Source organism: Chiloscyllium plagiosum, unplaced genomic scaffold (assembly GCF_037043375.1).
Source record: "Chiloscyllium plagiosum isolate Xiang-an unplaced genomic scaffold, Cpla_swu_hap1 HiC_scaffold_31, whole genome shotgun sequence".
In the NCBI taxonomy this organism is placed as follows: domain Eukaryota; kingdom Metazoa; phylum Chordata; class Chondrichthyes; order Orectolobiformes; family Hemiscylliidae; genus Chiloscyllium; species Chiloscyllium plagiosum.
In genome coordinates this window covers 3,020,965-3,034,695 of record NW_028270169.1, presented here as the reverse complement: position 1 = coordinate 3,034,695, position 13,731 = coordinate 3,020,965, and the positions used below count along the sequence as shown (strand labels likewise).

At 43.6% G+C, this 13,731-nt stretch overlaps 1 protein-coding gene across 1 annotated transcript in view; it reads left to right on the top strand.

The window, feature by feature from the left end:
* LOC148141841 (tyrosine kinase receptor Cad96Ca) overlaps positions 1–1,088 on the top strand; it is a 75,743-nt gene extending 74,655 nt beyond the window's left edge. The window contains exon 12 of the mRNA XM_087977047.1: positions 11–1,088. Within this exon, the coding sequence (XP_087833173.1) occupies positions 11–133 (123 nt within the window). The 3' untranslated portion in view covers positions 134–1,088. The remainder of the gene's footprint in view (positions 1–10) is intronic.
* Positions 1,089–13,731: the final 12,643 nt, after the last annotated feature.

Here is a 13,731-nt window from a genome sequence, read left to right as displayed (position 1 = left end):
CTCTCTGCAGGATTACATTCAGGTGGAAGACTGTATTGAGGAATGTGAGCTGGTTCACTCTCCCCCATGGACCATACCTCAGTCTGCCTCTATCCAAAACACTTACGTCAGGGGCTGGTTTGATTCTGTGTGAAACAGCACTGCATGTGTTGGGGAAAGATTGACAAATGATCTCACCATTAAATCCTTGACACTTTAGTGTGAGAGTCTGGAACTAATCTGAATTGAGTGCTATTCTCTGAAGATAGTCCTGTGTCCTCAGAGACCGGGATGCTGGTGTGTTCATCTGGTCCATGAGCCTTATGATTGAGATCATTGTCTGAGAGCGGAACAGAAGAAATAACTGCAGGAGACGGCCATCTGACCCCTCGAGTCATTTCTGCCATTCAATCCACATCAGGTCTTGTCTTACGTTTGCTGCCTATCCCTCAGTGATCTTGACTCCCTTGTCAATGAACGGTCTTGAATTAATTCAAAGAGCCAGCCTGTTCTGCCCTCTTACAGAGCATATGCCAAAGTCTGGAGGGTCTCTGAAAGGAGAACTACTACTCCATCTCAACTGGGAGATCCCTCCCACTGGAGCTGTTTCCCACCCCTCCCATCCGTTTCTCTACTCCTCCCAAGAGGGAAAGCATACCTCACAATGGCGTACATTTCAATAAGGTCAGCTCTCATTTTTCTAAACTCCAATTACTACAAGCCCAACCTAGTCAATCTTACTCATGAGACAGCAATCAAAAAGTGTGGCTCTGGAAAAGCACAGCAGATCAGGCAGCATCCGAGGAGCAGGAGAGTCAATGTTTTGGGTTCACTTTTTGACTGACTCTCCACCATCTGCAGTTCTCATTTTCTCCTCATGAGACCTTCATTCCAGAAATCAAAACAATTTGAACCTTCCCAGAATAATTTTCAATGAAATTTTATCCCTGACTTAAAGAAGGCAATGGATACTCTTGATGTTCGTTGTTGTAATTGGATAATACAGTTTAATGTATTCTTTATTAAATACTATAATGAGGCTAGTTAGCTCAGTAGCTGAAGGCCTATTGCCTAGTTCAGAATCATTAAATATATTTGGTGTATCCATAGCTATCTCGTAGATGTTATGCTGAAACCATTCTAGCATTTTACATTATCTGTGTGCAGTGTCATCTTAAATACCTCAGAAGCTTGGTTATTTATACTGTAGTAAGGTAACAAGTGGAGGCCATTTAGCTCAGCGGCCAGATGGCTACTGTGTGGTTCAGAAATATGTTAAGATTTCAGGTTCAATTCCTGTTCCAGCTGTAGTGGGGTTGGGACTTGTCTCCTTGACCTGACCCTGAGCATGGAACACACTGCCAGAAAAAACAGGTCATGGAGGAAGCATCAGCAAGGAACCACAGACTCACTTTTGGAACACCGTGCATCATGTAAAATCAGTGAGATGTGGGAAAGTTGGTGTTACATCTCACTAAGGCAACGCACCAAGAATTCAGCCCCACGACTTCTGCAGAATGTCAAAAAAGGTTCAAGAGTATATAAAGGTTCCCCAAGTTACCTATCTTTTCAGAAAACACAGACCAGGTTTCTATACCTGACAAGAATTCCTACTCATTACAGATAAACAATGATTGATAAATCATCAACATACAACTCTACTTGTTAAAATTCTACCACCCCTTGTAAAATAACCCCTACATATCGATATACCCAGACAGACAAAACAATTGGATATAGTGGGTGAAAGGAAAGACTGGGAGGGTAGTTCAATTGTCCTTGTCCACAGGGTTTTCACTGAGAAAATTCTTTACATAGAGATGTACAGCACAAAAACAGACCCTTCGGTCCAACTCGTCCATGCCAACCAGATATCCTAAATTCATCCTGTCCCATTTGGCCCATATCCCTCCAATCCCTTCCAATTCATACACCCATCCAGATGCCTTTCAAATGCCGTAATTGTACAAGTCACCACCATTTCCTCTGGCAGCTTATTCCATACACGTACCAGGGTCGTTCCAGGGCGGCATGGTGGCACAGTGGTTAGCACTGCTGCCTCACAGCGCCAGAGACCCGGGTTCAATTCCCTCAGGCGACTGACTGTGTGGAGTTTGCACGTTCTCCCCGTGTCTGCGTGGGTTTCCTCCGGGTGCTCTGGTTTCCTCCCACAGTCCAAAGATGTGCAGGTCAGGTGAATTGGCCATGCTAAATTGCCCGTAGTGTTAGGTAAGGGGTAAATGTAGGGGTAGGGGTATGGGTGGGTTACGCTTCGGCGGGTTGGTGTGGACCTGTTGGGCCGAAGGGCCTGTTTCCACACTGTAATGTAATGTAAAAAATGTACCACCCTCTGTGTGAAATGTTGCCCCTTTAGGTCCCTTTTATATCTTTCCTCTCTCACCTAAAACCTCTGCCCTCTAGTTCTGGACTCCCCAACCCCAGGGAAAAGACTTTGCCTATTTACCCTATCCATGCCCCTCACAATTTTGAAAACCTCTATAAGGTCACCCCTCAGCCTCCGACACTCCAGGGAAAACAGCCCCAGCCTATTCAGCCTCTCCCTGTAGCTCAGATCCTCCAACCCTGGCAACATCCTTGAAACCTTTTCTGAATTCTTTCAAGTTTCACAACATCCTTCCGATAGGAATGAGACCAGAATTGCATGCAATATTCCAAAAATGGCCTAAATTATGTCCTGAACAGCTGCAACATCACCTTCCAACTCCTGTACTCAATACTCTGACCAATAAAGGAAAGCATACCAAACGCCTTCTTCACTATCCTATCTCCTCCACTACCCACTCCTCCGCCCTTGAACCCCGCCCCTCCAATCGCCACCAGGACAGAACCCCACTAGTCCTCACCTACCACCCCTCCAACCTCCAGATACATCGTATCATCCTTCATCATTTTCGCCACCTCCAAACAGACCCCACCACCAAGGATATATTTCCCTCCCCTCCCCTATCAGCGTTCCGGAAAGACCACTCCCTCCGCGACTCCCTCGTCAGATTCACACCCCACACCAACCCAACCTCCACTCCCGGCACCTTCCCCTGCAACCGCAAGAAATGCAAAACTTGCGCCCACACCTCCCCCCTCACTTCCCTCCAAGGCCCCAAGGGATCCTTCCATATCCGCCACAAATTCACCTGCACCTCCACACACATCATTTACTGCATCCGCTGCACCCGAGGTGGCCTCCTATACATTGGGGAGACAGGCCGCCTACTTGCAGAACGTTTCAGAGAACACCTCTGGGACACCCAGACCAACCAACCCAACCGCCCCGTGGCTGAACACTTTAACTCCCCCTCCCACTCCACCAAGGACATGCAGGTCCTTGGCCTCCTCCATCGCCAGACCATAACAACACGACGCCTGGAGGAAGAGCGCCTCATCTTCTGCCTCGGAACCCTCCAACCACAAGGGATGAATGCAGATTTCTCCAGCTTTCTCATTTCCCCTCCCCCCACCTTATCTCAGTCCCAACCCTCAGACTCAGCACCGCCTTCTTGACTTGCAATCTTCTTCCTGACCTCTCCGGCCTATCACCCTCACTTTAACCTCCTTCTACCTATCGCATTTCCAATCCCCCTCCCCCAAGTCCCTCCTCCCTACCTTTTATCTTAGTCTGCTGGGCACACCCTCCTCATTCCTGAAGAAGGGCTTATGCCCGAAACGTTGATTCTTCTGCTCCTTTGATGTTGCTTGACCTGCTGCGCTTTTCCAGCAACACATTTTTAAGATCTTCAAAGAGCCCTATCTCTCCCTTGTTACTCTTTTGTTGTTAATGTACAGAGGAACCTCGAGATGGGTGGGCAGTATTTTGTTTGGATAATTGATTATTTGGTTAATTGATTCTGGGGTTCGGAGTTTTCTGAAGTTTCCTTTTTCCTCACTCTGCCTGCCTTATTCCCTCCCTCTGTCTCCGGGTTAGTTTCTAAGCAGACACACACTTGTGTGTAAGGGACCTGTAGCATTGCTCAAGCCACCCCTCCCCTGCCCCAATCAGTTCAATGGGATTGACAGAGCAAGGGAGCTATTGCTAAGTCTGCTCCCCATTCAAGAGACTAGCAGCAGCAGCACACTGTGTGCAAGCGTCTGTCCCCCAACCCTATCCAATCCCAGCCCCCATCTACTCGGCCGCCCTGCTCCTCCACCCCCATGTGCTTCTGCTCCCACCTCTGGGGCAGCCGGACTGGAGATCCACAGCAAGACTGCTGCTACCTTTGTGGGGTGAGTCTCAAAGTAGCACACACACCACGCGCACAACTTTTTCCCTGAAACTTTTTGACAAGTTCCACCTCTACTGTACAGGACAATGTTGGAGAGATGATTTGGGGAAGGGGGTTTAGGGTACACCCCAGTGTGGAATTCCAGGGAAAGTGTGGGGAGAGAGAGGGAGAGAGGGAGGGCAGGGGGAGAGATCAGTCATAGCTCCCATCGATGTCCGGGACTGTTCTCGGCAGCATTTCAGTCAGCCGAGTTCGTTTTTAATCATTGTAAACAAAAGGTGCAATCAGTGCTGGAAACACTTCTTTGATGTAATGTTTCTAACGGAACCTTGAGATCTTCTTCGGAAAATCCGAAATTCGGAAATTGATATTTGGATAATCGAGGTTCCTCTGTATTTGTAGAATCCCTATTTGCCAAAGCTATCTCATGTCTCCTTTTTCCCTCCTGATCTCTCTATTAAGTATAGTTCTATTGCTCGTATACTCTTCTAGGGATTCACTCTGACATATGCTTCATTCTTATTCTTGGTCAAAACCTCAATTTCTTTTGCCATCTACCATCCTTGCCTTTTGCCCCTAACATGAACATACCATATCTGGAGTCTTATTATCTCATTATTGAAGGCTTCCCATTTTCCAGCCGTCCCTTTACCTGTGAACATCCACCCCAACCAACTTTTGAAAGCTCTTGTCTAATACCATCAAAACTGTCCTTCCTCCAATGTAGAACTTTAATTTTTAGATCTGGTCTATTCTTTTCCATCACTATTTTAAAATGAATAGACTTATAGTCGCTGGTCCCAAAGTGCTGCCGCACTGATACCTCGCTACCTGCCCTGCCTTATTTCCCAAGAGTAGGTTAAGTTTTGCACATTAGAGGGACTGCAAGTGCTAGAGAGTCAGAGTTGAAAAGTGTGGCAGTGGAAAAGCACAGCAAGTCAGGCAGCATCCAATGAGCAGGAGGGTTGACGTTTTGGGAATAAGCCCTTAATCAAGTTTTGCACCTTCTCTAGTAGGTAAATTCACCTACTGAATCACAAAAGTTCCTTGTACCCACTGAACAAATTCCTCTCCAGCCAAGCCTTCACATTATGGCAATCTTGGTTAATGTTTGGAAAGTTAAAATCTCCTACCATAATTATCTTATTATTCTTACACATAACCGAGATCTCCTTACAAATTTGTTTCTCAATTTCCCACTGACAATTTGGGGGGGGTGGGTCTATAGTGTTGTAAAGGTGTAGGTATGTACTGTACCTTTAAGAGAGTTGAAAAACTAGCAAGAATTGAAGGAGAACAGAGAGTCCTGAACAGAGTAAGAATGTAACACTTGGGAAACAAATAGCTACAGCTGAGTTGCCATGAAACAAAAACTAATAAAATTCAGCCAATCAGTTTAAATTACGCCCCAAGATACCAAACTCCAGTCAAATTTGAATTTAGTATTTTGATAATATTTAAACCAATAAAATGATCTGATGTTTTGGGGTATAAAACCAGACATTTTGAACGGTTAGAAGGAGAACTGCCAAGCACATTCACAAATATAGACTGCGAGCTGAAGTGCTCTCTGAAAAGTACCTGTCTATCAGAGGTTTGCACAGCAGAACATCAAAACCGACCCAGAGAAAATCTACAAAAGAAGAATCAACAAAAAAAAATTGATAAAGCTGACTGGGTTTTGAAATGCAACTTTTTTTTGTAAATCTTAATCAGATTTTTTTATCAGACAAGTATTGTAGAGTGGGAGGTAAAAGATAAGTTTAAGAGAAAGGAGTTATATATAGTTGCTTTTAATATTCTCTGCTGGACTTAAAGAATAAATTTGTTAATTTTTACTTTAAATAGTGACCTCTACGATGGTTTTTTTCCTCTTGAATTTTAACAAATTATGGCGCGAGGTGAGCTTCTCTGTGCATCGGGTTTACGTTATCAGAGGGGTTTACCCCGTGTCGTTACAGCCTGGGAGTTCATTGGGGAGGATTTGAACAGTTTGGGTTTCGGATTTGGGATGTGAACAGGTTTAGAAAGATCCAGTCTGAGATTTGGACAGATTTGAATAGATTTGGGGTACAAACAAAGCCCAGCAGATTTAAACACTTGCTGGTTTGTGTCCAAGATCTTTAAATAAAATGTAGGAGACAGTTTGTTTAATTTCGGTGACCTGTGGTTGGCTAAATTAAAAGTGAGAGAAATGGTTCTCAAAATTGCTAAAGTGGTTCTGGGGTTTGAAGATGATTATCAAATTTTGCCAAGAAAGTTTAGAAGAAAAGAAAAAGGCCAAACTTTTATAATTACAAAGAAGTTAGATTTGGGTTTAATCAAGGACAAATGTAAAACTGAAATTGTAAGGGAGCTACTCAAACACTGAGGTGTGTCAGTGAAACAGACAAGTGCAGTCGAGGTAGAAAAACTTAAAATACAATTGAGGAAAATGGAGTTAGAAGATAAACAAAGGTGGGGGGGGGGGAAGAGAGAGTGAGAGATGGTTCTTAGCTGAGCAAAAAGACAGAGTATTTGAACTTGAGAAGTTGCAACTTAGTCAGCAAAGTCAAGTTAACAGGATGGAGATTAGAGATGGTAGTGATATATATATATATATATATATATATATAAAGATGTCAAAACTCTGCCACATGTTGATGCAAAAGATGTTGAAGTCTTCTTTATTTCAATTGAAAAATTGGCTAGGCAGATGGAGTGGTCCAAGGACTTATGGGTAATGCTAGTTCAGACTAAACTGGTAGGCAGAGCGAGTGAGGTATTTGCCATGCTGTCAGATGAGGGGTCAAGAGATTATGAAGAGGTTAAACAGGCTATTTAAGTGCTTATGAATTGGTACCAGAAGTATATAGACAGTGGTTCAGAAACATAAAGAAGGAACCAGGTCAGACTTATGTTGAGTTTGAAAAACTAAACATAGTCATTTTGATAGATGGGTGCAGGCTTTAAAGGTGGATAGGACCTTTGACGCTCTAAGAGAGATTATTCTGCGGGAGGAGTTCTTAAAAAAATTCACTTTCAGAGACAAGAATTCACAAAGAGGAACAAAAAATATAGGAAATGAGCAAGGTAACAGAATTAGCAGATGGGTACATGCTGGTGTATAAGACAAGTTTCTGGCCAGACTTTTGTCCTGTGAGGGGTAGAAGTTGGGAAAAGGGGAGATCCTACACTATGAAAGAAAGAGTAGAGAACACTAGTAGAAATTTACCACAGGATAAAGAAGCCCATGAGGGTGGAAAGGAGGTGAAAGGCCTCAGGTGTTTCCACTGCGGTAAAGTGGGACACAAAGTCACAGTGCTGGTCGTTAAAGAAAGGCACTGTGGGAAAAGAAGCTAAGCCAGTGGCATTTCAGTGAAGGGAGTAAAGGAGACCCCAAGAAGAGCTGAGGAGCTGCAGGAAAGTGCCCAGCCTAGGCAGGGGATAGTATGGAGTTAGTACCTGATCTCTACAAAGAATTCACCTCTGTGGTTAAAGTTTACTCAGAAAGAACAGCAGAGGAAGGACAAGAAGTTATAGTTTTGAGAGATACAGGATCTAACCAGTCACTGATAGTAAGAGATGAGAGAATTTGCACTCTTTCTGATCTCTTACTCGAGAGTGTGGTAATTTATGGGCTAGATGGACAAAAATTTAGCATTCCCCTGTGTAAGATCAGGTTGGAGTACCAACTCAAGACTGGGGAAGTAACAGTGGGAGTGATTAACAGTGTCATTTCCAGCAATCCAGTTTTCTCTTGGGAATGATTTAGCAGGATCCAAGGTGGGAGTGACACCCCTTGTTGTGGAAAGACCCAAGGAAGATCAAGAAACTGAGAAGTTAACTCAGAAATATCCTGGTATTTTCCTAGATTGTGTAGTAAACAGATCTGACTATCATAAGTCACTGCATGAAGCAAGAACTAAAGAGAGAGATGAAGAAGGTGAGGTTCAGCTATCAGATACCCTGTTGACATAATGGTGCAGGAAAAACCTGAACACACAGACGGTCAGACAGAAGTGTTTAGTCCTGAAATGCTAAGGGACTTGCAACAGCAAGACAAGACAATAAAAGATATATATGTGGATGCGTACTCCGAAAAGCAGGCAGAGAATATTCCGGAGGGTTATCATCTGAAAGATAGAATTCTCAGATGGAAATGGAGACCATGGCAGGTTAGTGCAGAGGAGAAATGGGCAGACGTGCACCAGATTGTGTTGCTGGTAGCATACGGACAGGAGATGATATGGGTAGCACATGAACTACCTGTAGGTCACCTAGGGGTACAAAAGACTCAGGTTAAGATACAAAAACATTTCTATTGGCCTAGAATGCAAAGGATGTGGTTAACTTTTGCCATACGTGTCAAGAATGCCAAATGGTGGGTAAGCCACAGGCAATAATAAAACCAGCATGTTTATTACCAATTCCCACATGTGAAGAACCTTTCACATGGGTTATAAATGACTGTATAAGTCCCCTCCAGAGAACCAGAAGAGAGAAAGAGCTGGAGAAACAGGTGTTAGTTTCTGCCCCACAGAATGAGGAATCAAATCCAGATGATGTGGATTTTGATGTGCCTCAAAATAGATTCAAAAATAAAAACGTCCTTGAGGAATGGGATAGGTTAGTAAAGTTATCTGTCTCAGGAGCATAGAACGCAGTTGAAAGATTTGTTACTGCAGTATAAGGACATATGTAAGAATCAGATGGGGAGGACTAATGCTATTGTACATGAAGTGGATGTAGAGAATACTGCTCCAATGAATCAATATTTCCTTCGGCTTAATCCTTTCAAAGCCAGGCAGGTCCCGATGGAGGTGGAGGTCATGCTCGACAACGACATCGCGAACCAAGCCAGACCGAGTGGAGTTCGCCAATCATCTTAGTTCTCAAACCGGACTGGACTCAGTGATTCTGCGTAGATTATCGGAAGGTCAACACTGTTACAAAATTGGACCTATATCCAATTCCTAGATTGAAGGACTGTATGGAGAAAGTTGGACAAACCAGTTACATCACCAAGTTGGACTTAATGCGTGGTTACTGGCAGTTACCTTTATCAGAGACTGCGAAAAAAATTTCTGTGTTTGTAATCCCAAATGGGCTATCTCAGTTTAAAATGATGTCCTTTGGAATGAAGAATGCACCCACCACATTCCAAAGACTCATGAACAGAGTTGTGGCTGGGTTAACAAACTGTGCAGTCTATCTGGATGATGTAGTGATCTTTCGTAATTCCTGCAAAGATCACATGGTACAGTTGGCAGACCTCTTTGAATGACAAGAGAAGCAAAACTTGTGATAAACTTAAATAAAGCTGATTTTGCAAAAGCAGAGGTGACGTTCATGGGACATAATATCGGTCATGGAAGGCTGACCCCACGGAACGCAAAGACGAAGGCCATTGAGGAATTTCCACGACCAACCTCGGAGAAAGAGGAGCTTCGATTCTTAGACTCAACGGATTCTATTGGACGTTTGTTCCAAACTTCAGCAGCTTAATGGCACCGTTAGCCGATTTGCTGAAGAAGAACACAAAGTTGCAGTGGACAGAATCATGGCAGGAGGCATTTGACCATTTGAAAGCCATATTAACCACCAAACCAGTTTTAGCTACACCAAACTGTTCAAAACCTTTTAAAGTTGCCATTGATGCTAGTGACATAGGAGTTGGAGCTGTACTCCTACAGGATGATGAGGATGGGATTGAACTGCCAGTTGGTTACTTTTCGAAGAAACTCAACATCCACCAGTCAAAAAAGAACTATTGAGTTTGGTCCTGGCCTTACAACATTTTAGTGTGTATGTCACAAACAATGTGTCGGAGACGGTTGTGTACACGGATCACAATCTGCTTACAGTCTTGGAACACTTTAAACACAAGAATATGAACTCGAGAAGGAGAACTGCCAAGCATATCCACAAATATAGACTGCGAGCTAAAGTGCTCTCTGAAAGGTACCTGACTATAAGAGGTTTGTGCAACAGAACATCGAAACCGACCCAGAGAAAATCTACAAAGAACAATCGACAAAGGAGAATTGATAAAGCTGACCGGATTTTGAAATGTGATTTTTTTTTTGTAAATCAAGATTTTTATCAGGCTAGTATTGTCGAGTGGGAGGTAAAAGAAAGGTTTAAGAGAAAGGAGTTGTAAATAATCCCAATAAGGTGATCATCCTTCTATTATTTTGCAGTTCCACCCAAATAACTTCCCTGGATGTATTCCCAGGAATATCCTAAGTACAGCCATAATGTTATTCCTAATCAAGACTGGAGAGTTGGGCAGAGAAGTGGCAGATAGAGTTCAATCCAGACAAATGTGAGGTGATGCATTTAGGCAAGTCTAATTCTAGAGCGAATTATACAATGAATGGAGAGCCTTGGGAAGAGTTGATGAGCAGAGAGATCTAGGAGTGCAGGTCCATTGACCCTGAAGGTTGCTGCAGAGGTGGATAGTGGTCACGAAGGCATATGGTATGCTTGCCTTCAGTGGACGGGGTACTGAGTATAAGAGCTGGCAGGTCATGTTAATATTTTACAAGACATTGGTTCAGCCACATTTAGAATACAGTTCTGGTCGCCACATTACCAAAAGGATGTGGACGCTTTGGAGAGGGTGCAGAGAAGGTTTACGAGGATGTTGCCTGGTATGGAAGGTGCTAGCTATGAAGAGGTTGAGTAGGTCTGGTTTGTTTGTTTTCACTAGAAAAAAGGAGATTGAGGGGTGACCTGATTGAGGTTTACAAAATCATGAAGTGTATAGACAGGGTAGATAGCGATAAGCTTTTTCCCAGGGTGAAGGATTCAATAACGAGAGGTCATGCTTTCAAGGTGAGAGGTGAAACGTTAAAGGGGGATACACTTGGCAGGTACTTCACACAGAGGGTGGTGGGCATTTGGAACGCGTTGCCAGCAGAGGTGGTAGAGGCAGGCACAGTAGATTCATCTAAGATACGTCTGGACGGATGCGTGAGTAGGTGGGGAGTAGAGGGATACAGATGCTTAGGAATTGGGCGACAGGTTTAGACAGTATATTTGGATCGGCTCAAGCTTGGAGGGCCTGTTCCTGGGCTGTAAATTTTCTTTGTTCTTTGAGTTCACCTGCCTTCCCTGTTAGGCCTCTTGCATTGAAATAAATGCAGTTTAATTTATCAGTCCTCTGCTTTGTCCCTGCCTGCCCTGGCTGTTTGACTTGTTCCTTTTCCCAACAGGCCCAGTCTCAGACTGTTCTCTTTCCTCACTATCTCCCTGGGTCCCACACCCCACAACCTGCCAGGACTCTCTGCTCCTCAATCTCTCCTCTCCAGATACTTTCACTTGCTTGCAGGAGGTACAAAGTGACTGATTCACAAATGACAAAGTCTCTAACTTATTGGTTTAAAGCGATAGTGTACACTAACTGGTGAGGAAAAATAAACTGGCCTTCTTTTTTTACTGCAGAGGAAAGACAGCACCTCACCATCCAGATAGCCGAAGGTTCACAAGCCAATCATTCACATCCAAAAGCTGCTCAGCTACCTGGGAGCCAATCACATAGTTGTTGGCAGGCAGATAGCTTTTATTATCAATACCTGGCCACCATTCCCCAGACCAATCAGCTACTTGTTGCTGTCAACATCTCCCTTTATACTCTCCCCTTAGTTCCAGCTCAGGACAGTCATCCACTGACTGCTTGAACAAGCAGCTGTGTAAACAGCACTTACAGGGAGTATCAGGTAACACTGCTTTTGAAACATGCAGCAATCCTTAGTTTTATAAGTCTTTTCCTACAATCAAAAATACACCAAACTAAAATGATATGGTCTTTACACTGGTGTTATGGTCCTAGCTGATAATATTACTAAATAAGTCAGATGCCAGATTGAAATCTGAGTCAGAGATCATGTTTGGTTTTATTGAGGAATGCTGCAGATTTGGGATTAACAGTAAAACAGAAGATTATCATGTGAAAGAAATGACAATAATATAGCATTAACCAAATTATTTACCAAACCACACTATTTTCATTTAAAGATTTCTAAACACATCATAAGCCCAGAAGACTGTAAGATATAGGAGCAGGATTAGGCCATTTGCCCAATCGATCCCGTACCACCCTTCAATCATGGCTGAATGACTCACATCCCCATTCTCCAGCCTTCTCCCTGTAATCCCCTTACTAATCAAGAATCTATCTACCTGTCTCTGTCTCAAAGTTACTTAATGGCCTGATCTCCACAGCTTTCTGTGGCGATGAGTTCTGTAAACTCACCAGCCCGTGGATGAAGAAATTCCTCCTTGTCTCTTTAGGGCCCAAAAATGCTCACAATATTCCAAATGCGGTCTAACCAGACCCTTACACAGCCTCAGCAGTACATCCCTGCTCTTGTATTCTAGCCCTCTCGAAATGAATGCTAACATTGCATTTGCCTTCCTAACTGTCAACTGAACCTGCATGTTAACATTATGAGAATCCTGAATTGAGACTCCCAAAACCCCTTGTGCCTCAGAGTTCCAAAACCTTTCCCTCTTGAGAAAATACTCTATGCCTCTATTCTTCCAACTAAACTCCATAAACTTACACATCCCACATTGTATACCATCTGCCACTTCTTTTCCCACTCTCCTAGCCTGTCCAAGTCCTCCTGCAACCTCACCATATCCCCAATACAACCTGTACCTCTTCCTATCTTTGTGCCATCTGCAAACTGAGCATCAATGCCTTCAGTTCCTTTAGAGTCATAGGGTCATAGAGATGTACATCACAGAAACAGACCCTTCAGCCCAAACCATCCATGCCAACCAGATATCCCAACTCAACCTAGTCCCACCTGCCAGTACCTGGCCCATATCCCTCCAAACCCTTCCTATTCATATACCCATCCAAATGCCTCTTAAATGTTGCAATTGTATCAGCCTCCACCATTTCCTCTGGCAGCTCATTCCATACCTTCCATTCATGGACTTCATCTACACTTCTCGATGCCTAGAAAAGGCACCCGACATCATTAAAGTCCTCCCCCCCCCCTCCCACCCAGGTTATAAACTCTTCTATCAGGTAGAAGATATAAAGGTTTAAATGCACAGACCAACAAGTTCTTCCTTGCTGTTATCAGATTTCAGAATGGACCTCTCAAATTTCAAATGTAACTTTAATCTTGCTTTTTGTGCACCTTCTCTGCAGCTGTAACTCTGTATTCCTCGCTCTGTTCTGTTATCCTGTGATCTTTGTATATTTTAACGTGCTTGTACTGCACGCAAAACAAACCTTCTCACTGTACATGTGATAATAGTAATTCAAATCAAGTCTTATCTTACTTAGCAGCGTCCAATGCAGCCCCTTGTCAAAAGTCTTCTGGAAATCCAAATGGACCATGTCCCGGGGCTCTCCTATGTCTAACTTGTTCATTACTTCCTTAAAGAATGGCCCTAACTGAATCTAAAAACCCTAAAATGTCTTTTTCCCCAAGCTACGGTTTCCCCTTAGCTCAAAGAACAATTCCAGAATTTTCAGCAAAGTGTTTGACATGTAGACTGGTTAGTAAGT